Below are 23,178 nucleotides of genomic sequence, written 5' to 3'. Positions count from 1 at the left end.
CTGAGCTGCTTCCCATTCAATACCTGACTCAGGGGCATGAGGGTAACATGCTGAGCTGGTTCCCATTCAATACCTGACTCTGGGGCATGAGAGTAACATGCCGAGATGCTTCCCATTCAATACCTGACTCTGGGGCATGAGAGTAACATGCCGAGCTGCTTCCCATTCAATACCTGACTCAGGGGCATTAGGGTAACATGCTGAGCTGCTTCCCATTCAATACCTGACTCAGGGCCATGAGGGTAACATGCTGAGCTGCTTCAAATTCAATAGCTGACTCAGGGCCATTAGGGTAACATGCTGAGCTGCTTCCCATTCAATACCTGACTCTGGGCATGAGGGTAACATGCCAAGCTGCTTCCAATTCAATACCTGACTCAGGGGCATGAGGGTAACATGCTGAGCTGCTTCCCATTCAATATCTGACTCTGGGGCATGAGAGTAACATGCAGAGCTGCTTCCCATTCAATACCTGACTCAGGGGGATGAGGGTAACATGCTGAGCTGCTTCCCATTCAATACCTGACTAATGGTCATCAGAGTAACATGCCAAGCTGCTTCCTATTCAATACCTGACTCAGGGGGATGAGGGTAACATGCTGAGCTGCTTCCCATTCAATACCTGACTCTGGGCATGAGGGTAACATGCCGAGCTGCTTCCTATTCAATACCTGACTCAGGGGCATGAGGGTAACATGCTGAGCTGCTTCCCATTCAATACCTGACTCAGGGGCATTAGGGTAACATGCTGAGCTGCTTCCTATTCAATACCCGACTCAGGGCCATGAGGGTAACATGCTGAGCTGCTCCCCATTCAATACCTGACTCTGGGCATGAGGGTAACATGCTGAGCTGCTTCCCATTCAATACCTGACTCTGGGCATGAGGGTAACATGCCGAGCTGCTTCCTATTCAATACTTGACTCAGGGGCATGAGGGTAACATGCCGAGCTGCTTCCCATTCAATACCTGACTCAGGGGGATGAGGGTAACATGCTGAGCTGCTTCCCATTCAATACCTGACTCTGGGGCATGAGAGTAACATGCTGAGCTGCTTCCCATTCATTACCTGACTCTGGGGCATGAGGGTAACATGCCGAGCTGCTTCCCATTCAATACCTGACTCAGGGGGATGAGGGTAACACGCCAAGCTGCTTCCCATTCAATACCTGACTCAGGGCCATGAGGATAACGTGCTGCGCTGCTTCCCATTCAATACCTGACTCTGGGCATGAGGGTAACATTCCGAGCTGCTTCCTATTCAATACCTGACTCAGGGGCATGAGGGTAACATGCTGAGCTGCTTCCCATTCAATACCTGACTCTGGGGCATGAGAGTAACATGCCGAGCTGCTTCCCATTCAATACCTGACTCAGGGGGATGAGGGTAACACGCCAAGCTGCTTCCCATTCAATACCTGACTCAGGGCAATTAGGGTAACGTGCTGAGCTGCTTCCCATTAAATACCTGACTCAGGGCCATTAGGGTAACATGCTGAGCTGCTTCCCATTCAATACCTGACTCTGGGCATGAGGGTAACATGCCAAGCTGCTTCCTATTCAATACCTGACTCAGGGGCATGAGGGTAACATGCTGAGCTGTTTCCCATTCAATACCTGACCCTGGGGCATGGGAGTAACATGCCGAGCTGCTTCCCATTCAATACCTGACTCTGGGGCATGTGAGTAACATGCCGAGCTGCTTCCCATTCAATACCTGACTCAGGGACATTAGGGTAACATGCTGAGCTGCTTCCCATTCAATACCTGACCAATGACCATGAGGGTAACATGCCTAGCTGCTTCCCATTCAATACCTGTCAATTGAGCATGAGGGTAACATGCCGAGCTGGTTCTCATTGAATACCTGACTCAGGGCCATTAGGGTAACATGCTGAGCCGCTTTCCATTCAATACCTGACTCAGGGCCATGAGGGTAACATGCCGAGCTGCTTCCCATTCAATACCTGGCTCAGGGGCATGAGGATAACATGCTGAGCTGCTGCCCATTCAATACCTGACTCATGGCCATGAGGGTAACATGCCAAGCTGCTTCCCATTCATTACCTGATGCAATGGCCACGAGGGTAACATGCCAAGCTGCTTCCCATTCAATACTTGACTCCGGGCCCTCAGGGTAACATGCTGAGCTGCTTCCCATTCAATACCTGACTCAGGGCCATGATGATAACGTGCTGAGCTGCTTCCCATTCAATACCTGACTCAGGGCCATGAGGATAACGTGCTGAGCTGCTGCCCATTCAATACCTGACTCAGGGTCATGAGGATAACGTGCTGAGCTGCTTCCCATTCAATACCTGACTCAGGGCCATGAGGATAACATGCTGAGCTGCTTCCCATTCAATACCTGACTCGGGGCATGAGGGTAACATGCTGAGCTGCTTCCCATTCAATACCTGACTCTGGGGCATGAGGGTAACATGCCGAGCTGCTTCCCATTCAATACCTGACTCAGGGGGATGAGGGTAACACGCCGATCTGCTTTCCATTCAATACCTGACTCAGGGCCATGAGGATAACGTGCTGAGCTGCTTCCCATTCAATACCTGACTCTGGGCATGAGGGTAACATGCCGAGCTGCTTCCTATTCAATACCTGACTCAGGGGCATGAGGGTAACATGCTGAGCTGCTTCCCATTCAATACCTGACTCTGGGGCATGAGAGTAACATGCCGAGCTGCTTCCTATTCAATACCTGACTCTGGGGCATGAGACTAACATGCCGAGCTGCTTCCTATTCAATACCTGACTCAGGGGCATGAGGGTAACATGCTGAGCTGCTTCCCATTCAATACCTGACTCAGGGGCATTGGGGTAACATGCTGAGCTGCTTCCCATTCAATGCCTGACTCTGGGCATGAGGGTAACATGCCGAGCTGCTTCCCATTCAATACCTGACTCAGGGGCATTAGGGTAACATGCTGAGCTGCTTCCCATTCAATACCTGACTCAGGGCCATGAGGGTAACATGCTGAGCTGCTTCCCATTCAATACCTGACTCAGGGGGATGAGGGTAACATGCTGAGCTGCTTCCCATTCAATACCTGACTCTGGGGCATGAGAGTAACATGCTGAGCTGCTTCCCATTCAATACCTGACTCTGGGGCATGAGGGTAACATGCCGAGCTGCTTCCCATTCAATACCCGACTCAGGGGGATGAGGGTAACACGCCGAGCTGCTTCCCATTCAATACCTGACTCAGGGCCATGAGGATAACGTGCTGAGCTGCTTCCCATTCAATACCTGACTCTGGGCATGAGGGTAACATGCCGAGCTGCTTCCTATTCAATACCTGACTCAGGGGCATGAGGGTAACATGCTGAGCTGCTCCCATTCAATACCTGACTCTGGGGCATGAGAGTAACATGCCGAGCTGCTTCCCATTCAATACCTGACTCAGGGGGATGAGGGTAACACGCCGAGCTGCTTCCCATTCAATACCTGACTCAGGGCAATTAGGGTAACATGCTGAGCTGCTTCCCATTCAATACCTGACTCAGGGCCATTAGGGTAACATGCTGAGCTGCTTCCCATTCAATACCGACTCTGGGCATGAGGGTAACATGCCAAGCTGCTTCCTATTCAATACCTGACTCAGGGGCATGAGGGTAACATGCTGAACTGCTTCCCATTCAATACCTGACTCTGGGGCATGGGAGTAACATGCCGAGCTGCTTCCCATTCAATACCTGACTCTGGGGCATGAGAGTAACATGCCGAGCGGCTTCCCATTTAATACCTGACTCAGGGACATTAGGGTAACATGCTCAGCTTGTTCCCATTCAATACCTGACTCTGGGCATGAGGGTAACATGCCGAGCTGCTTCCCATTCAATACCTGACTCAGGGGCATTAGGGTAACATGCTGAGCTGCTTCCCATTCAATACCTGACTCAGGACCATGAGGGTAACATGCTGAGCTGCTTCCCATTCAATACCTGACTCTGGGCATGAGGGTAACATGCTGAGCTGCTTCCCATTCAATACCTGACTCTGGGCATGAGGGTAACATGCCGAGCTGCTTCCCATTCAATACCTGACTCAGGGGGATGAGGGTAACACGCTGAGCTGCTTCCCATTCAATACCTGTCTCTGGGGCATGAGGGTAACATGCCGAGCTGCTTCCCATTCAATACCTGACTCAGGGGGATGAGGGTAACACGCCGAGCTGCTTCACATTCAATACCTGACTCAGGGCCATGAGGATAACATGCTGAGCTGCTTCCCATTCAATACCTGACTCAGGGCCATGAGGATAACGTGCTGAGCTGCTTCCCATTCAATACCTGACTCTGGGCATGAGGGTAACATGCTGAGCTGCTTCCCATTCAATACCTGACTCTGGGGCATGAGAGTAACATGCCGAGCTGCTTCCCATTCAATACCTGACTCAGGGGGATGAGGGTAACACGCCGAGCTGCTTCCCATTCAATACCTGACTCAGGGCAATTAGGGTAACATGCTGAGCTGCTTCCCATTCAATACCTGACTCAGGGCCATTAGGGTAACATGCCAAGCTGCTTCCTATTCAATACCTGACTCAGGGGCATGAGGGTAACATGCTGAGCTGCTTCCCATTCAATACCTGACTCAGGACCATGAGGGTAACATGCTGAGCTGCTTCCCATTCAATACCTGACTCAGGGGCATGAGGGTAACATGCTGAGCTGGTTCCCATTCAATACCTGACTCTGGGGCATGAGAGTAACATGCCGAGATGCTTCCCATTCAATACCTGACTCTGGGGCATGAGAGTAACATGCCGAGCTGCTTCCCATTCAATACCTGACTCAGGGGCATTAGGGTAACATGCTGAGCTGCTTCCCATTCAATACCTGACTCAGGGCCATGAGGGTAACATGCTGAGCTGCTTCCCATTCAATACCTGACTCAGGGCCATTAGGGTAACATGCTGAGCTGCTTCCCATTCAATACCTGACTCTGGGCATGAGGGTAACATGCCGAGCTGCTTCCTATTCAATACCTGACTCAGGGGCATGAGGGTAACATGCTGAGCTGCTTCCCATTCAATATCTGACTCTGGGGCATGAGAGTAACATGCAGAGCTGCTTCCCATTCAATACCTGACTCAGGGGGATGAGGGTAACATGCTGAGCTGCTTCCCATTCAATACCTGACTAATGGTCATCAGAGTAACATGCCAAGCTGCTTCCTATTCAATACCTGACTCAGGGGGATGAGGGTAACATGCTGAGCTGCTTCCCATTCAATACCTGACTCTGGGCATGAGGGTAACATGCCGAGCTGCTTCCTATTCAATACCTGACTCAGGGGCATGAGGGTAACATGCTGAGCTGCTTCCCATTCAATACCCGACTCAGGGCCATGAGGGTAACATGCTGAGCTGCTTCCCATTCAATACCTGACTCTGGGCATGAGGGTAACATGCTGAGCTGCTTCCCATTCAATACCTGACTCTGGGCATGAGGGTAACATGCCGAGCTGCTTCCTATTCAATACTTGACTCAGGGGCATGAGGGTAACATGCCGAGCTGCTTCCCATTCAATACCTGACTCGGGGATGAGGGTAACATGCTGAGCTGCTTCCCATTCAATACCTGACTCTGGGGCATGAGAGTAACATGCTGAGCTGCTTCCCATTTATTACCTGACTCTGGGGCATGAGGGTAACATGCCGAGCTGCTTCCCATTCAATACCTGACTCAGGGGGGTGAGGGTAACACGCCAAGCTGCTTCCCATTCAATACCTGACTCAGGGCCATGAGGATAACGTGCTGCGCTGCTTCCCATTCAATACCTGACTCTGGGCATGAGGGTAACATTCCGAGCTGCTTCCTATTCAATACCTGACTCAGGGGCATGAGGGTAACATGCTGAACTGCTTCCCATTCAATACCTGACTCTGGGGCATGAGAGTAACATGCCGAGCTGCTTCCCATTCAATACCTGACTCAGGGGGATGAGGGTAACACGCCGAGCTGCTTCCCATTCAATACCTGACTCAGGGCAATTAGGGTAACGTGCTGAGCTGCTTCCCATTCATTACCTGACTCAGGGCCATTAGGGTAACATGCTGAGCTGCTTCCCATTCAATACCTGACTCTGGGCATGAGGGTAACATGCCAAGCTGCTTCCTATTCAATACCTGACTCAGGGGCATGAGGGTAACATGCTGAGCTGCTTCCCATTCAATACCTGACTCTGGGGCATGGGAGTAACATGCCGAGCTGCTTCCCATTCAATACCTGACTCTGGGGCATGAGAGTAACATGCCGAGCTGCTTCCCATTCAATACCTGACTCAGGGACATTATGGTAACATGCTGAGCTGCTTCCCATTCAATACCTGACTCTGGGCATGAGGGTAACATGCCGAGCTGCTTCCTATTCAATACCTGACTCTGGGCATGAGGGTAACATGCCGAGCTGCTTCCTATTCAATACCTGACTCAGGGGCATTAGGGTAACATGCTGAGCTGCTTCCCATTCAATACCTGACTCAGGACCATGAGGGTAACATGCTGAGCTGCTTCCCATTCAATACCTGACTCTGGGAATGAGGGTAACATGCTGAGCTGCTTCTCATTCAATACCTGACTCTGGGCATGAGGGTAACATGCCGAGCTGCTTCCCATTCAATACCTGACTCAGGGGGATGAGGGTAACACGCCGAGCTGCTTCCCATTCAATACCTGACTCAGGACCATGAGGGTAACATGCCGAGCTGCTTCCCATTCAATACCTGACTCTGGGCATGAGGGTAACATGCTGAGCTGCTTCCCATTCAATACCTGACTCTGGGCATGAGGGTAACATGCCAAGCTGCTTCCTATTCAATACCTGACTCAGGGGCTTGAGGGTAACATGCTGAGCTGCTTCCCATTCAATACCTGACTCTGGGGCATGAGGGTAACATGCCGAGCTGCTTCCCATTCAATACCTGACTCAGGGGGATGAGGGTAACACGCCGAGCTGCTTCCCATTCAATACCTGACTCAGGGCCATGAGGATAACGTGCTGAGCTGCTTCCCATTCAATACCTGACTCTGGGCATGAGGGTAACATGCCGAGCTGCTTCCTATTCAATACCTGACTCAGGGGCATGAGGGTAACATTCTGAGCTGCTTCCCATTCAATACCTGACTCTGGGGCATTAGGGTAACATGCTGAGCTGCTTCCCATTCAATACCTGACTCAGGGGCATGAGGGTAACATTCTGAGCTGCTTCCCATTCAATACCTGACTCTGGGGCATGAGAGTAACATGCCGAGATGCTTCCCATTCAATACCTGACTCTGGGGCATGAGAGTAACATGCCGAGCTGCTTCCCATTCAATACCTGACTCAGGGGCATTAGGGTAACATGCTGAGCTGCTTCCCATTCAATACCTGACTCAGGGCCATGAGGGTAACATGCTGAGCTGCTTCCCATTCAATACCTGACTCAGGGCCATTAGGGTAACATGCTGAGCTGCTTCCCATTCAATACCTGACTCTGGGCATGAGGGTAACATGCCGAGCTGCTTCCTATTCAATACCTGACTCATGGGCATGAGGGTAACATGCTGAGCTGCTTCCCATTCAATATCTGACTCTGGGGCATGAGAGTAACATGCAGAGCTGCTTCCCATTCAATACCTGACTCAGGGGGATGAGGGTAACATGCTGAGCTGCTTCCCATTCAATACCTGACTAATGGTCATCAGAGTAACATGCCAAGCTGCTTCCTATTCAATACCTGACTCAGGGGGATGAGGGTAACATGCTGAGCTGCTTCCCATTCAATACCTGACTCTGGGCATGAGGGTAACATGCCGAGCTGCTTCCTATTCAATACCTGACTCAGGGGCATGAGGGTAACATGCTGAGCTGCTTCCCATTCAATACCTGACTCAGGGGCATTAGGGTAACATGCTGAGCTGCTTCCCATTCAATACCCGACTCAGGGCCATGAGGGTAACATGCTGAGCTGCTTCCCATTCAATACCTGACTCTGGGCATGAGGGTAACATGCTGAGCTGCTTCCCATTCAATACCTGACTCTGGGCATGAGGGTAACATGCCGAGCTGCTTCCTATTCAATACTTGACTCAGGGGCATGAGGGTAACATGCCGAGCTGCTTCCCATTCAATACCTGACTCGGGGATGAGGGTAACATGCTGAGCTGCTTCCCATTCAATACCTGACTCTGGGGCATGAGAGTAACATGCTGAGCTGCTTCCCATTCATTACCTGACTCTGGGGCATGAGCGTAACATGCCGAGCTGCTTCCCATTCAATACCTGACTCAGGGGGATGAGGGTAACACGCCAAGCTGCTTCCCATTCAATACCTGACTCAGGGCCATGAGGATAACGTGCTGCGCTGCTTCCCATTCAATACCTGACTCTGGGCATGAGGGTAACATTCCGAGCTGCTTCCTATTCAATACCTGACTCAGGGGCATGAGGGTAACATGCTGAGCTGCTTCCCATTCAATACCTGACTCTGGGGCATGAGAGTAACATGCCGAGCTGCTTCCCATTCAATACCTGACTCAGGGGGATGAGGGTAACACGCCGAGCTGCTTCCCATTCAATACCTGACTCAGGGCAATTAGGGTAACGTGCTGAGCTGCTTCCCATTAAATACCTGACTCAGGGCCATTAGGGTAACATGCTGAGCTGCTTCCCATTCAATACCTGACTCTGGGCATGAGGGTAACATGCCAAGCTGCTTCCTATTCAATACCTGACTCAGGGGCATGAGGGTAACATGCTGAGCTGCTTCCCATTCAATACCTGACCCTGGGGCATGGGAGTAACATGCCGAGCTGCTTCCCATTCAATACCTGACTCTGGGGCATGAGAGTAACACGCCGAGCTGCTTCCCATTCAATACCTGACTCAGGGACATTAGGGTAACATGCTGAGCTGCTTCCCATTCAATACCTGACTCCGGGCATGAGGGTAACATGCCGAGCTGCTTCCTATTCAATACCTGACTCTGGGCATGAGGGTAACATGCCGAGCTGCTTCCTATTCAATACCTGACTCAGGGGCATTAGGGTAACATGCTGAGCTGCTTCCCATTCAATACCTGACTCAGGACCATGAGGGTAACATGCTGAGCTGCTTCCCATTCAATACCTGACTCTGGGCATGAGGGTAACATGCTGAGCTGCTTCTCATTCAATACCTGACTCTGGGCATGAGGGTAACATGCCGAGCTGCTTCCCATTCAATACCTGACTCAGGGGGATGAGGGTAACACGCCGAGCTGCTTCCCATTCAATACCTGACTCAGGACCATGAGGGTAACATGCTGAGCTGCTTCCCATTCAATACCTGACTCTGGGCATGAGGGTAACATGCTGAGCTGCTTCCCATTCAATACCTGACTCTGGGCATGAGGGTAACATGCTGAGCTGCTTCTCATTCAATACCTGACTCTGGGCATGAGGGTAACATGCCGAGCTGCTTCCCATTCAATACCTGACTCAGGGGGATGAGGGTAACACGCCGAGCTGCTTCCCATTCAATACCTGACTCAGGACCATGAGGGTAACATGCCGAGCTGCTTCCCATTCAATACCTGACTCTGGGCATGAGGGTAACATGCTGAGCTGCTTCCCATTCAATACCTGACTCTGGGCATGAGGGTAACATGCCAAGCTGCTTCCTATTCAATACCTGACTCAGGGGCTTGAGGGTAACATGCTGAGCTGCTTCCCATTCAATACCTGACTCTGGGGCATGAGGGTAACATGCCGAGCTGCTTCCCATTCAATACCTGACTCAGGGGGATGAGGGTAACACGCCAAGCTGCTTCCCATTCAATACCTGACTCAGGGCCATGAGGATAACGTGCTGAGCTGCTTCCCATTCAATACCTGACTCTGGGCATGAGGGTAACATGCCGAGCTGCTTCCTATTCAATACCTGACTCAGGGGCATGAGGGTAACATTCTGAGCTGCTTCCCATTCAATACCTGACTCTGAGGCATGAGAGTAACATGCCGAGCTGCTTCCCATTCAATACCTGACTCAGGGGGATGAGGGTAACACGCCGAGCTGCTTCCCATTCAATACCTGACTCCGGGCAATTAGGGTAACATGCTGAGCTGCTTCCCATTCAATACCTGACTCAGGGCCATTAGGGTAACATGCTGAGCTGCTTCCCATTCAATACCTGACTCTGGGCATGAGGGTAACATGCCGAGCTGCTTCCTATTCAATACCTGGCTCAGGGGCATGAGGGTAACATTCTGAGCTGCTTCCCATTCAATACCTGACTCTGGGGCATGAGAGTAACATGCCGAGCTGCTTCCCATTCAATACCTGACTCTGGGGCATGAGAGTAACATGCCGAGCTGCTTCCCATTCAATACCTAACTCAGGGGCATTAGGGTAACATGCTGAGCTGCTTCCCATTCAATACCTGACTCAGGGGCATGAGGGTAACATTCTGAGCTGCTTCCCATTCAATACCTGACTCTGGGGCATGAGAGTAACATGCCGAGCTGCTTCCCATTCAATACCTGACTCTGGGGCATGAGAGTAACATGCCGAGCTGCTTCCCATTCAATACCTAACTCAGGGGCATTAGGGTAACATGCTGAGCTGCTTCCCATTCAATACCTGATTCAGGGCCATGAGGGTAACATGCTGAGCTGCTTCCCATTCAATACCTGACTCAGGGTCATTAGGGTAACATGCTGAGCTGCTTCCCATTCAATACCTGACTCTGGGCATGAGGGTAACATGCCGAGCTGCTTCCTTTTCAATACCTGACTCAGGGGCATGAGGGTAACATGCTGAGCTGCTTCCCATTCAGTACCTGACTCTGGGGCATGAGGATAACGTGCTGAGCTTCTTCCCATTCAATACCTGACTCTGGGCATGAGGGTAACATGCCGAGCTGCTTCCTATTCAATACCTGACTCTGGGCATGAGGGTAACATGCCGAGCTGCTTCCTATTCAATACCTGACTCAGGGGCATTAGGGTAACATGCTGAGCTGCTTCCAATTCAATACCTGACTCAGGACCATGAGGGTAACATGCTGAGCTGCTTCCCATTCAATACCTGACTCTGGGCATGAGGGTAACATGCTGAGCTGCTTCTCATTCAATACCTGACTCTGGGCATGAGGGTAACATGCCGAGCTGCTTCCCATTCAATACCTGACTCAGGGGGGTGAGGGTAACACGCCGAGCTGCTTCCCATTCAATACCTGACTCAGGACCATGAGGGTAACATGCTGAGCTGCTTCCCATTCAATACCTGACTCTGGGCATGAGGGTAACATGCTGAGCTGCTTCCCATTCAATACCTGACTCTGGGCATGAGGGTAACATGCTGAGCTGCTTCTCATTCAATACCTGACTCTGGGCATGAGGGTAACATGCCGAGCTGCTTCCCATTCAATACCTGACTCAGGGGGATGAGGGTAACACGCCGATCTGCTTCCCATTCAATACCTGACTCAGGACCATGAGGGTAACATGCTGAGCTGCTTCCCATTCAATACCTGACTCTGGGCATGAGGGTAACATGCTGAGCTGCTTCCCATTCAATACCTGACTCTGGGCATGAGGGTAACATGCCAAGCTGCTTCCTATTCAATACCTGACTCAGGGGCATGAGGGTAACATGCTGAGCTGCTTCCCATTCAATACCTGACTCTGGGGCATGAGGGTAACATGCCGAGCTGCTTCCCATTCAATACCTGACTCAGGGGGATGAGGGTAACACGCCGAGCTGCTTCCCATTCAATACCTGACTCAGGGCCATGAGGATAACGTGCTGAGCTGCTTCCCATTCAATACCTGACTCTGGGCATGAGGGTAACATGCCGAGCTGCTTCCTATTCAATACCCGACTCAGGGGCATGAGGGTAACATTCTGAGCTGCTTCCCATTCAATACCTGACTCTGAGGCATGAGAGTAACATGCCGAGCTGCTTCACATTCAATACCTGACTCAGGGGGATGAGGGTAACACGCCGAGCTGCTTCCCATTCAATACCTGACTCCGGGCAATAAGGGTAACATGCTGAGCTGCTTCCCATTCAATACCTGACTCAGGGCCATTAGGGTAACATGCTGAGCTGCTTCCCATTCAATACCTGACTCTGGGCATGAGGGTAACATGCCGAGCTGCTTCCTATTCAATACCTGACTCAGGGGCATGAGGGTAACATTCTGAGCTGCTTCCCATTCAATACCTGACTCTGGGGCATGAGAGTAACATGCCGAGCTGCTTCCCATTCAATACCTGACTCTGGGGCATGAGAGTAACATGCCGAGCTGCTTCCCATTCAATACCTAACTCAGGGGCATTAGGGTAACATGCTGAGCTGCTTCCCATTCAATACCTGACTCAGGGGCATGAGGGTAACATTCTGAGCTGCTTCCCATTCAATACCTGACTCTGGGGCATGAGAGTAACATGCCGAGCTGCTTCCCATTCAATACCTGACTCTGGGGCATGAGAGTAACATGCCGAGCTGCTTCCCATTCAATACCTAACTCAGGGGCATTAGGGTAACATGCTGAGCTGCTTCCCATTCAATACCTGACTCAGGGCCATGAGGGTAACATGCTGAGCTGCTTCCCATTCAATACCTGACTCAGGGTCATTAGGGTAACATGCTGAGCTGCTTCCCATTCAATACCTGACTCTGGGCATGAGGGTAACATGCCGAGCTGCTTCCTTTTCAATTCCTGACTCAGGGGCATGAGGGTAACATGCTGAGCTGCTTCCCATTCAATACCTGACTCTGGGGCATGAGGATAACGTGCTGAGCTGCTTCCCATTCAATACCTGACTCAGGGCCATGAGGATAACGTGCTGAGCTGCTGCCCATTCAATACCTGACTCAGGGCCATGAGGATAACGTGCTGAGCTGCTTCCCATTCAATACCTGACTCAGGGCCATGAGGATAACATGCTGAGCTGCTTCCCATTCAATACCTTACCAATGACCATGAGGATAACATGCTGAGCTGCTGCCCATTCAATACCTGACTTATGGCCATGAGGGTAATATGCCAAGCTGCTTCCCATTCATTACCTGATGCAATGGCCAAGAGGGTAACATGCCAAGCTGCTTCCCATTCAATACTTGACTCGGGGCCCTCAGGGTAACATGCTGAGCTGCTTCCCATTCAATACCTGACTCAGGGCCATGAGGATAACGTGCTGAGCTGCTTCCCATTCAATAGCTGACTCAGGGCCATGAGGATAACGTGCTGAGCTGTTTCCCATTCAATACCTGACTCAGGGCCATGAGGATAACGTGCTGAGCTGCTTCCCATTCAATACCTGACTCAGGGCAATTAGGGTAACATGCTGAGCTGCTTCCCATTCAATACCTGACTCTTGGCCATTAGGGTAACATGCTGAGCTGCTTCCCATTCAATACCTGACTCAGGGCCATGAGGATAACATGCCGAGCTGCTTCCCATTCAATACCTGACTCTGGGGCATGAGGGTAACATGCCGAGCTGCTTCCCATTCAATACCTGATGCAATGGCCATAAGGGTAACATGCTGAGCTGCTTCCCATTCAATACCTGACTCCGGGGGGTGAGGGTAACATGCCAAGCTGCTTCCCAATCAATACCTGACTCTGGGGCATGAGGGTAACATGCCAAGCTGCTTCCCATTCAATACCTGATGCAATGGCCATAAGGGTAATATGCCTAGCTGCTTCCCATTCAATACCTGACTCCGGAACATGAGGGTGACATACCCAGCTGCTTCCCATTCAATACCTGACCAATGACCATGAGGGTAACATGCCTAGCTGCTTCCCATTCAATACCTGTCAATTGAGCATGAGGGTAACATGCCGAGCTGGTTCTCATTCAATACCTGAATCAGGGCCATTAGGGTAACATGCCGAGCTGCTTCCCATTCAATACCTGACTCTGGGCCATGAGGGTAACATGCCAAGCTGCTTCCCATTCAATACCTGACTCAGGGCTATGAGGGTGACATGCTGAGCTGCTTCCCATTCAATACCTGACCAATGACCATGAAGTTAACATGCCTAGCTGCTTCCCATTTAATACCTGGCTCAGGGGCATGAGGATAACATGCTGAGCTGCTGCCCATTCAATACCTGACTCATGGCCATGAGGGTAACATGCCAAGCTGCTTCCCATTCAATACCTGACTCAGGGCCATGAGGATAACGTGCTGAGCTGCTTCCCATTCAATACCAGACTCAGGGCCATGCGGATATCGTGCTGAGCTGCTTCCCATTCAATACCTGACTCAGGGCCATGAGGATAACGTGCTGAGCTGCTGCCCATTCAATACCTGACTCCGGGCCATGAGGATAACGTGCTGAGCTGCTTCCCATTCAATACCTGACTCAGGGCCATGAGGATAACATGCTGAGCTGCTTCCCATTCAATACCTTACCAATGACCATGAGGATAACATGCTGAGCTGCTGCCCATTCAATACCTGACTTATGGCCATGAGGGTAACATGCCAAGCTGCTTCCCATTCAATACCTGACTCGGGGCCCTCAGGGTAACATGCTGAGCTGCTTCCCATTCAATACCTGACTCAGGGCCATGAGGATAACGTGCTGAGCTGCTTCCCATTCAATACCTGACTCAGGGCCATGAGGATAACGTGCTGAGCTGCTTCCCATTCAATACCTGACTCAGGGCCATTAGGGTAACATGCTGAGCTGCTGCCCATTCAATACCTGACTCAGGGCCATTAGGGTAACATGCTGAGCTGCTTCCCATTCAATACCTGACTCTGGGCATGAGGGTAACATGCCGAGCTGCTTCCTATTCAATACCTGACTCAGGGGCATGAAGGTAACATGCTGAGCTGCTTCCCATTCAATACCTGACTCTGGGGCATGAGAGTAACATGCCGAGCTGCTTCCCATTCAATACCTGACTCAGGGGGATGAGGGTATCATGCCGAGCTGCTTCCCATTCAATACCTGACTCTGGGCCATGAGGGTAACATGCCAAGCTGCTTCCCATTCATTACCTGATGCAATGGCCATGAGGGTAACATGCCAAGCTGCTTCCCATTCAATACTTGACTCAGGGCCCTCAGGGTAACATGCTGAGCTGCTTCCCATTCAATACCTGAATCAGGGCCATGAGGATAACGTGCTGAGCTGCTTCCCATTCAATACCTGACTCAGGGCCATGAGGATAACGTGCTGAGCTGCTGCTCATTCAATACCTGACTCAGGGCCATGAGGATAACGTGCTGAGCTGGCTCCCATTCAATACCTGACTCAGGGCCATGAGGATAACATGCTGAGCTGCTTCCCATTCAATACCTTACCAATGACCATGAGGATAACATGCTTAGCTGCTGCCCATTCAATACCTGACTTATGGCCATGAGGGTAACATGCGAAGTTGCTTCCCATTCATTACCTGATGCAATGGCCATGAGGGTAACATGCCAAGCTGCTTCCCATTCAATACTTGACTCGGGGCCCTCAGGGTAACATGCTGAGCTGCTTCCCATTCAATACCTGACTCAGGGCCATGAGGATAACGTGCTGAGCTGCTTCCCATTCAATACCTGACTCAGGGCCATGAGGATAACCTGCTGAGCTGTTTCCCATTCAATACCTGACTCAGGGCCATGAGGATAACGTGCTGAGCTGCTTCCCATTCAATACCTGACTCAGGGCAATTAGGGTAACATGCTGAGCTGCTTCCCATTTAATACCTGACTCAGGGCCATTAGGGTAACATGCTGAGCTGCTTCCCATTCAATACCCGACTCAGGGCCATGAGGATAACATGCTGAGCTGCTTCCCATTCAATACCTGACTCAGGGCCATAAGGGTAACATGCTGAGCTGCTTCCCATTCAATACCTGACTCTGGACCATGCGGGTGACATGCCAAGCTGCTTCCCATTCAATACCTGACTCAGGGGCATGAGGGTAACATGCCAAGCTGCTTCCTATTCAATACCTGACTCAGGGGCATGAGGGTAACATGCCGAGCTGCTTCCCATTCAATACCTGACTCCGGACCATGAGGGTGACATGCTGAGCTGCTTCCCATTCAATACCTGACCAATGACCATGAGGGGAACATGCCTAGCTGCTTCCCATTCAATACCTGTCAATTGAGCATGAGGGTAACATGCCGAGCTGGTTCTTATTCAATACCTGACTCTGGACCATGAGGGTGACATGCCAAGCTGCTTCCCATTCAATACCTGACTCAGGGGCATGAGGGTAACATGCCAAGCTGCTTCCTATTCAATACCTGACTCAGGGCCATTAGGGTAACATGCCGAGCTGCTTCCCATTCAATACCTGACTCTGGGCCATGAGGGTAACATGCCAAGCTGCTTCCCATTCAATACCTGGCTCAGGGGCATGAGGATAACATGCCGAGCTGCTTCCCATTCAATACCTGACTCAGGGTTATGAGGAAAACATGCTGAGCTGCTGCCCATTCAATACCTGACTCATGGCCATGAGGGTAACATGCCAAGCTGCTTTCCATTCATTACCTGATGCAATGGCCATGAGGGTAACATGCCAAGCTGCTTCCCATTCAATACCTGACTCGGGGCCCTCAGGGTAACATGCTGAGCTGCTTCCCATTCAATACCTGACTCAGGGCCATGAGGATAACGTGCTGAGCTGCTGCCAATTCAATACCTGACTCAGGGCCATGAGGATAACGTGCTGAGCTGCTTCCCATTCAATACTTTACTAATGACCATGAGGATAACATGCTGAGCTGCTGCCAATTCAATACCTGACTCAGGGCCATGAGGATAACGTGCTGAGCTGCTTCCCATTCAATACCTGACTCAGGGCCATGAGGATAACATGCTGAGCTGCTTCCCATTCAATACTTTACTAATGACCATGAGGATAACATGCTGAGCTGCTGCCCATTCAATACCTGACTCAGGGCCATGAGGATAACATGCCGAGCTGCTTCCCATTCAATACCTGACTCACGGTTATGAGGAAAACATGCCGAGCTGCTTCCCATTCAATACCTGACTCTGGGCCATGAGGGTAACATGCCAAGCTGCTTCCCATTCAATACTTGACTCGGGGCCCTCAGGGTAACATGCTGAGCTGCTTCCCATTCAATACCTGACTCAGGGCCATGAGGATAACGTGCTGAGCTGCTTCCCATTCAATACCTGACTCAGGGCCATGAGGATAACCTGCTGAGCTGTTTCCCATTCAATACCTGACTCAGGGCCATGAGGATAACGTGCTGAGCTGCTTCCCATTCAATACCTGACTCAGGGCAATTTGGGTAACATGCTGAGCTGCTTCCCATTCAATACCTGACTCAGGGCCATTAGGGTAACATGCTGAGCTGCTTCCCATTCAATACCCGACTCAGGGCCATGAGGATAACATGCTGAGCTGCTTCCCATTCAATACCTGTCTCAGGGCCATAAGGGTAACATGCTGAGCTGCTTCCCATTCAATACCTGACTCTGGACCATGCGGGTGACATGCCAAGCTGCTTCCCATTCAATACCTGACTCAGGGGCATGAGGGTAACATGCCAAGCTGCTTCCTATTCAATACCTGACTCAGGGGCATGAGGGTAACATGCCAAGCTGCTTCCTATTCAATACCTGACTCAGGGGCATGAGGGTAACATGCCGAGCTGCTTCCCATTCAATACCTGACTCCGGACCATGAGGGTGACATGCTGAGCTGCTTCCCATTCAATACTTGACCAATGACCATGAGGGGAACATGCCTAGCTGCTTCCCATTCAATACCTGTCAATTGAGCATGAGGGTAACATGCCGAGCTGGTTCTTATTCAATACCTGACTCTGGACCATGAGGGTGACATGCCAAGCTGCTTCCCATTCAATACCTGACTCAGGGGCATGAGGGTAACATGCCAAGCTGCTTCCTATTCAATACCTGACTCAGGGCCATTAGGGTAACATGCCGAGCTGCTTCCCATTCAATACCTGACTCTGGGCCATGAGGGTAACATGCCAAGCTGCTTCCCATTCAATACCTGGCTCAGGGGCATGAGGATAACATGCCGAGCTGCTTCCCATTCAATACCTGACTCAGGGTTATGAGGAAAACATGCTGAGCTGCTGCCCATTCAATACCTGACTCATGGCCATGAGGGTAACATGCCAAGCTGCTTCCCATTCATTACCTGTTGCAATGGCCATGAGGGTAACATGCCAAGCTGCTTCCCATTCAATACCTGACTCGGGGCCCTCAGGGTAACATGCTGAGCTGCTTCCCATTCAATACCTGACTCAGGGCCATGAGGATAACGTGCTGAGCTGCTGCCAATTCAATACCTGACTCAGGGCCATGAGGATAACGTGCTGAGCTGCTTCCCATTCAATACCTGACTCAGGGCCATGAGGATAACATGCTGAGCTGCTTCCCATTCAATACTTTACTAATGACCATGAGGATAACATGCTGAGCTGCTGCCCATTCAATACCTGACTCAGGGCCATGAGGATAACGTGCTGAGCTGCTTCCCATTCAATACCTGACTCAGGGCCATGAGGATAACGTGCTGAGCTGCTGCCCATTCAATACTTGACTCGGGGCCCTCAGGGTAACATGCTGAGCTGCTTCCCATTCAATACCTGACTCAGGGCCATGAGGATAACGTGCTGAGCTGCTTCCCATTCAATACCTGACTCAGGGCCATGAGGATAACCTGCTGAGCTGTTTCCCATTCAATACCTGACTCAGGGCCATGAGGATAACGTGCTGAGCTGCTTCCCATTCAATACCTGACTCAGGGCAATTTGGGTAACATGCTGAGCTGCTTCCCATTCAATACCTGACTCAGGGCCATTAGGGTAACATGCTGAGCTGCTTCCCATTCAATACCCGACTCAGGGCCATGAGGATAACATGCTGAGCTGCTTCCCATTCAATACCGGACTCAGGGCCATAAGGGTAACATGCTGAGCTGCTTCCCATTCAATACCTGACTCTGGACCATGCGGGTGACATGCCAAGCTGCTTCCCATTCAATACCTGACTCAGGGGCATGAGGGTAACATGCCAAGCTGCTTCCTATTCAATACCTGACTCAGGGGCATGAGGGTAACATGCCAAGCTGCTTCCTATTCAATACCTGACTCAGGGGCATGAGGGTAACATGCCGAGCTGCTTCCCATTCAATACCTGACTCCGGACCATGAGGGTGACATGCTGAGCTGCTTCCCATTCAATACCTGACCAATGACCATGAGGGGAACATGCCTAGCTGCTTCCCGTTCAATACCTGTCAATTGAGCATGAGGGTAACATGCCGAGCTGGTTCTTATTCAATACCTGACTCTGGACCATGAGGGTAACATGCCAAGCTGCTTCCTATTCAATACCTGACTCAGGGCCATTAGGGTAACATGCCGAGCTGCTTCCCATTCAATACCTGACTCTGGGCCATGAGGGTAACATGCCAAGCTGCTTCCCATTCAATACCTGGCTCAGGGGCATGAGGATAACATGCCGAGCTGCTTCCCATTCAATACCTGACTCAGGGTTATGAGGAAAACATGCTGAGCTGCTGCCCATTCAATACCTGACTCATGGCCATGAGGGTAACATGCCAAGCTGCTTCCCATTCATTACCTGATGCAATGGCCATGAGGGTAACATGCCAAGCTGCTTCCCATTCAATACCTGACTCGGGGCCCTCAGGGTAACATGCTGAGCTGCTTCCCATTCAATACCTGACTCAGGGCCATGAGGATAACGTGCTGAGCTGCTGCCAATTCAATACCTGACTCAGGGCCATGAGGATAACGTGCTGAGCTGCTTCCCATTCAATACCTGACTCAGGGCCATGAGGATAACATGCTGAGCTGCTTCCCATTCAATACTTTACTAATGACCATGAGGATAACATGCTGAGCTGCTGCCCATTCAATACCTGACTCAGGGCCATGAGGATAACGTGCTGAGCTGCTTCCCATTCAATACCTGACTCAGGGCCATGAGGATAACGTGCTGAGCTGCTGCCCATTCAATAACTGACTCAGGGCCATGAGGATAGCACATGCTGAGCTGCTTCCCATTCAATACCTGACTCAGGGCCATGAGGATAACGTGCTGAGCTGCTGCCCATACAATACCTGACTCTGGGGCATGAGGGTAACATGCCGAGCTGCTTCCCATTCAATATTTGATGCATTGGCCATAAGTGTAACATGCCTAGCTGCTTCCCATTCAATACCTGACTCAGGGCCATGAGGATAACGTGCTGAGCTGCTTCCCATTCAATACCTGACTCAGGGCCATGAGGATAACGTGCTGAGCTGCTGCCCATTCAATACCTGACTCAGGGCCATGAGGATAACATGCTGAGCTGCTTCCCATTCAATACCTCACCAATGACCATGAGGATAACATGCTGAGCTGCTGCCCATTCAATACCTGACTCAGGGCCATGAGGGTAACATGCTGAGCTGCTTCCCATTCATTACCTGACTCAGGTCCATGAGGGTAACATGCCAAGCTGCTTCCCATTCAATACCTGACTCAGGGCCATGAGGATAACGTGCTGAGCTGCTGCCCATTCAATACCTGACTCAGGGCCATGAGGATAACGTGCCGAGCTGCTCCCTATTCATTACCTGACTCAGGGCCATGAGGGTAACATGCTGAGCTGCTTCCCATTCATTACCTGACTCAGGTCCATGAGGGTAACATGCCGAGCTGTGGTGCAATCCATTCCTGAACAATGGGTGTGAGGGAAGCTGGCACTGCTTTTGCCTGTCCTGTAACTGTTCTGTGAGTGCCCTGAGAGGTCCTAACATCTCCCTCTCTCCTCTTGCCTCAGTCAGGAGCCCTTTCACTCTCCTGCGATCGTTGGTTCAGCGCGTCTTGCATCGTGTCCCAGAGGTGCCAGAGCTGGATGCCGCAGCCCAGGTGAGGCGAGTGTGTCTCCCCTGTTCCCTCCCAGAGGGGCCCCCAGACTGTCTCCCCTGTTTCCCTCCCAGAGGGGCCCCCAGAGTGTCTCCCCTGTTCCCCTCCCAGAGGGACGCCCCGTGTGTCTCCCCACATTCTCTCCCAGAGGGGTCCCCAGCGTGTCTGCCAGTGTGTCTCCTCTGTTCCCCTCCCAGAGGGGCCCGTAGTGTCTCTCCTGTCCCCCCTCAGAGGGGTCCCCAGTCTGTATCCCCATATACTCTCCCAGAGGGACCACCCAGCAGGGGCGTTGCTAGGGGGGGGGCTAAGGGGGCTATAGCCCCTGATCTTTTGGTTGTAACCCCGGATAGAATCTCAGAAGCTACAGCCAAAAGACTAGCTAGCCCCCAGTCCCAACAGTTCCGACATCAGCGTAGCCCCGGGTCTTTTCCAGACCTAGCAACTCCCCTGCCACCCAGTGTGTCTCCCTTGTTCCCCTCCCAGAGGGACCACCCCTGTGTGTCTGCCAGTGTGTCTCCCCTCTTCCCCTGCCAGAAGGGTCCCCAGTGTCTCTCCCCGAGGGGCCACCCAGAGTGTCTCCCCTGTTCCCCTTCCAGAAGGGTCCCCAGTGTGTCTCCCCTGTCCCCCTCCCAGAAGGGCCCCCAGTGTGTCTCCCCTTTTCCTCTCCCAGAGGGACCCCCGGTGTTTCTCCTCTGTTCCCCTCCAGAGGGGCCCCAAGAGTGTCTCCCCTGATACTCTCACAGAGAGACCACCCAGTGTGTTTCCCATGTTCCCCACCCAGGGACTCCCCGTGTATCTCCCCTGTTCCCCTTCAGAGGGGTCCCCAGCGTGTCTCCCCTGATACTCTCTCAGAGGGGCCATCCAGTGTGTCTTCCCTGTTCCTTTCCAGAAGGGCCACCAGTGTGTCTCCCCGCATACTCCAGAGTGTGTCCTCCGATACTCTCTCAGAGGGGCGCCCAGTGTGTCTCCCCTGTCAACCCCTCCACAGAGTGATCACTTTTGACACTTATGGGTGCAGTGATTGGCTGCTGATCTTCTCTTGGCCCCACCTCATCCATTGTTGGGTCTCTCCTTGCTCTACTCTTGCTGTCAAAAGACAATCCGCGAATAATGAAGAGTACTAATTTGGTTCATTTAATCTCATGGAGCGGCTGAACCTCCAGCTTTGAACCTTCCACGCTGCTGTGTAGGGCCCTGGTCCCTCCATCAAGTGTGGCCATCATCGATCACTCAGTGGTCTAGTCTTGGCACCAGGGGACACCTAACCACCACTGGCCCTGTGTACCATGGTATCCAGTCTTTTCATCGAAAAATGTTTCATCAAAACATTTTCCATCAAATATTTTGTAACGAAAAAAAGTTCATCGAATGCATTCTTGTGTGGGGCAAAGGGTTAATGAATGTTTGGGGTGTGTTTTTAAGGGTCCTAAATAGGTGTTTGGGAGGGGAGCCCCCAAAAAAGTTTTTTAAAAAATGCATTCTATGAAAAAAAGTTTGTTACAAAATATTCGATGGAAACATTCAGATGAAACATTTTTTGATGGAAAGACATGTAACACCATGCTAGACCGCGTGCCTTCTGCTAGAGTGGCCATGTGGCCATCATTGAGTACTCAGTGGTCCAGTCCTGGCACCAAGGGCCACCTAATCACCACTGGCCCTGTGTACCATGCTCGATAGCCCCCTAGTCTTGCCCTTGGCCAGCGTGGTGCACCTACTGTTCCAGTACCATGCTCTTCTGCCCAGGCTGGTGGATTCACAGACCCCTGGGCCCCCACCCGATAGGTCTTTGTTTCTTGTGGGACTGAAGCAAGCATTGGAATGGTTGAACATGGTGGGAGGGTGTTGACTTGGTTTGCTTTGTCGTGAATCCCCACTGCTGTTGAGCCCCTTTTCCTGTCTGTTTCTCCAAGCAGGATTCACTGGAGTTCATGGACATGATGACCCCCGAGGAGGTGAGTGAGGAAGGGAGGGGGGGAGTAGCATGCTTCCATTGTCACCCCCAGAGGAGAGGCAGTGACATCTCTTACACTGCACAATAGGCTTTGCAGTCATTTATATATGCGGTTTCACCTTCCACCAGAGAGCAGAGCTTTCACAAAGATAGAGTGACATCTATCTTACTAAAACAAGGCTTTGCCAGCCTTCATAGTTTCTAATCATCTTTTTATAAGCAGTATTAACAAATCAAAGTCGTTAAGACCTCCTCTGAGCCAATCGGAATACAGCTAATTACTGGTATGGACTGCATTCTAGAAACAGCCCC

The 23,178-nt window shown here is 51.4% G+C and overlaps 1 protein-coding gene across 1 annotated transcript in view; it reads left to right on the top strand.

Moving 5' to 3' along the window:
- CLCN1 (chloride voltage-gated channel 1) overlaps window positions 1-23,178 on the top strand; it is a 1,282,884-nt gene that overhangs the window by 1,076,476 nt on the left and 183,230 nt on the right. Inside the window, exons 19-20 of the mRNA XM_069650302.1 lie at window positions 20,827-20,915; window positions 22,829-22,867. Coding sequence (XP_069506403.1) covers window positions 20,827-20,915; window positions 22,829-22,867 — 128 coding nt within the window. The remainder of the gene's footprint in view (window positions 1-20,826; window positions 20,916-22,828; window positions 22,868-23,178) is intronic.

Source organism: Ambystoma mexicanum, chromosome 3p (assembly GCF_040938575.1).
Source record: "Ambystoma mexicanum isolate Mex_15411 chromosome 3p, UKY_AmexF1_1, whole genome shotgun sequence".
Taxonomy (NCBI): Eukaryota; Metazoa; Chordata; class Amphibia; order Caudata; family Ambystomatidae; genus Ambystoma; species Ambystoma mexicanum.
Note: the sequence above shows the minus strand (reverse complement) of the source record. Positions and strands in the feature narration are given on the sequence as shown.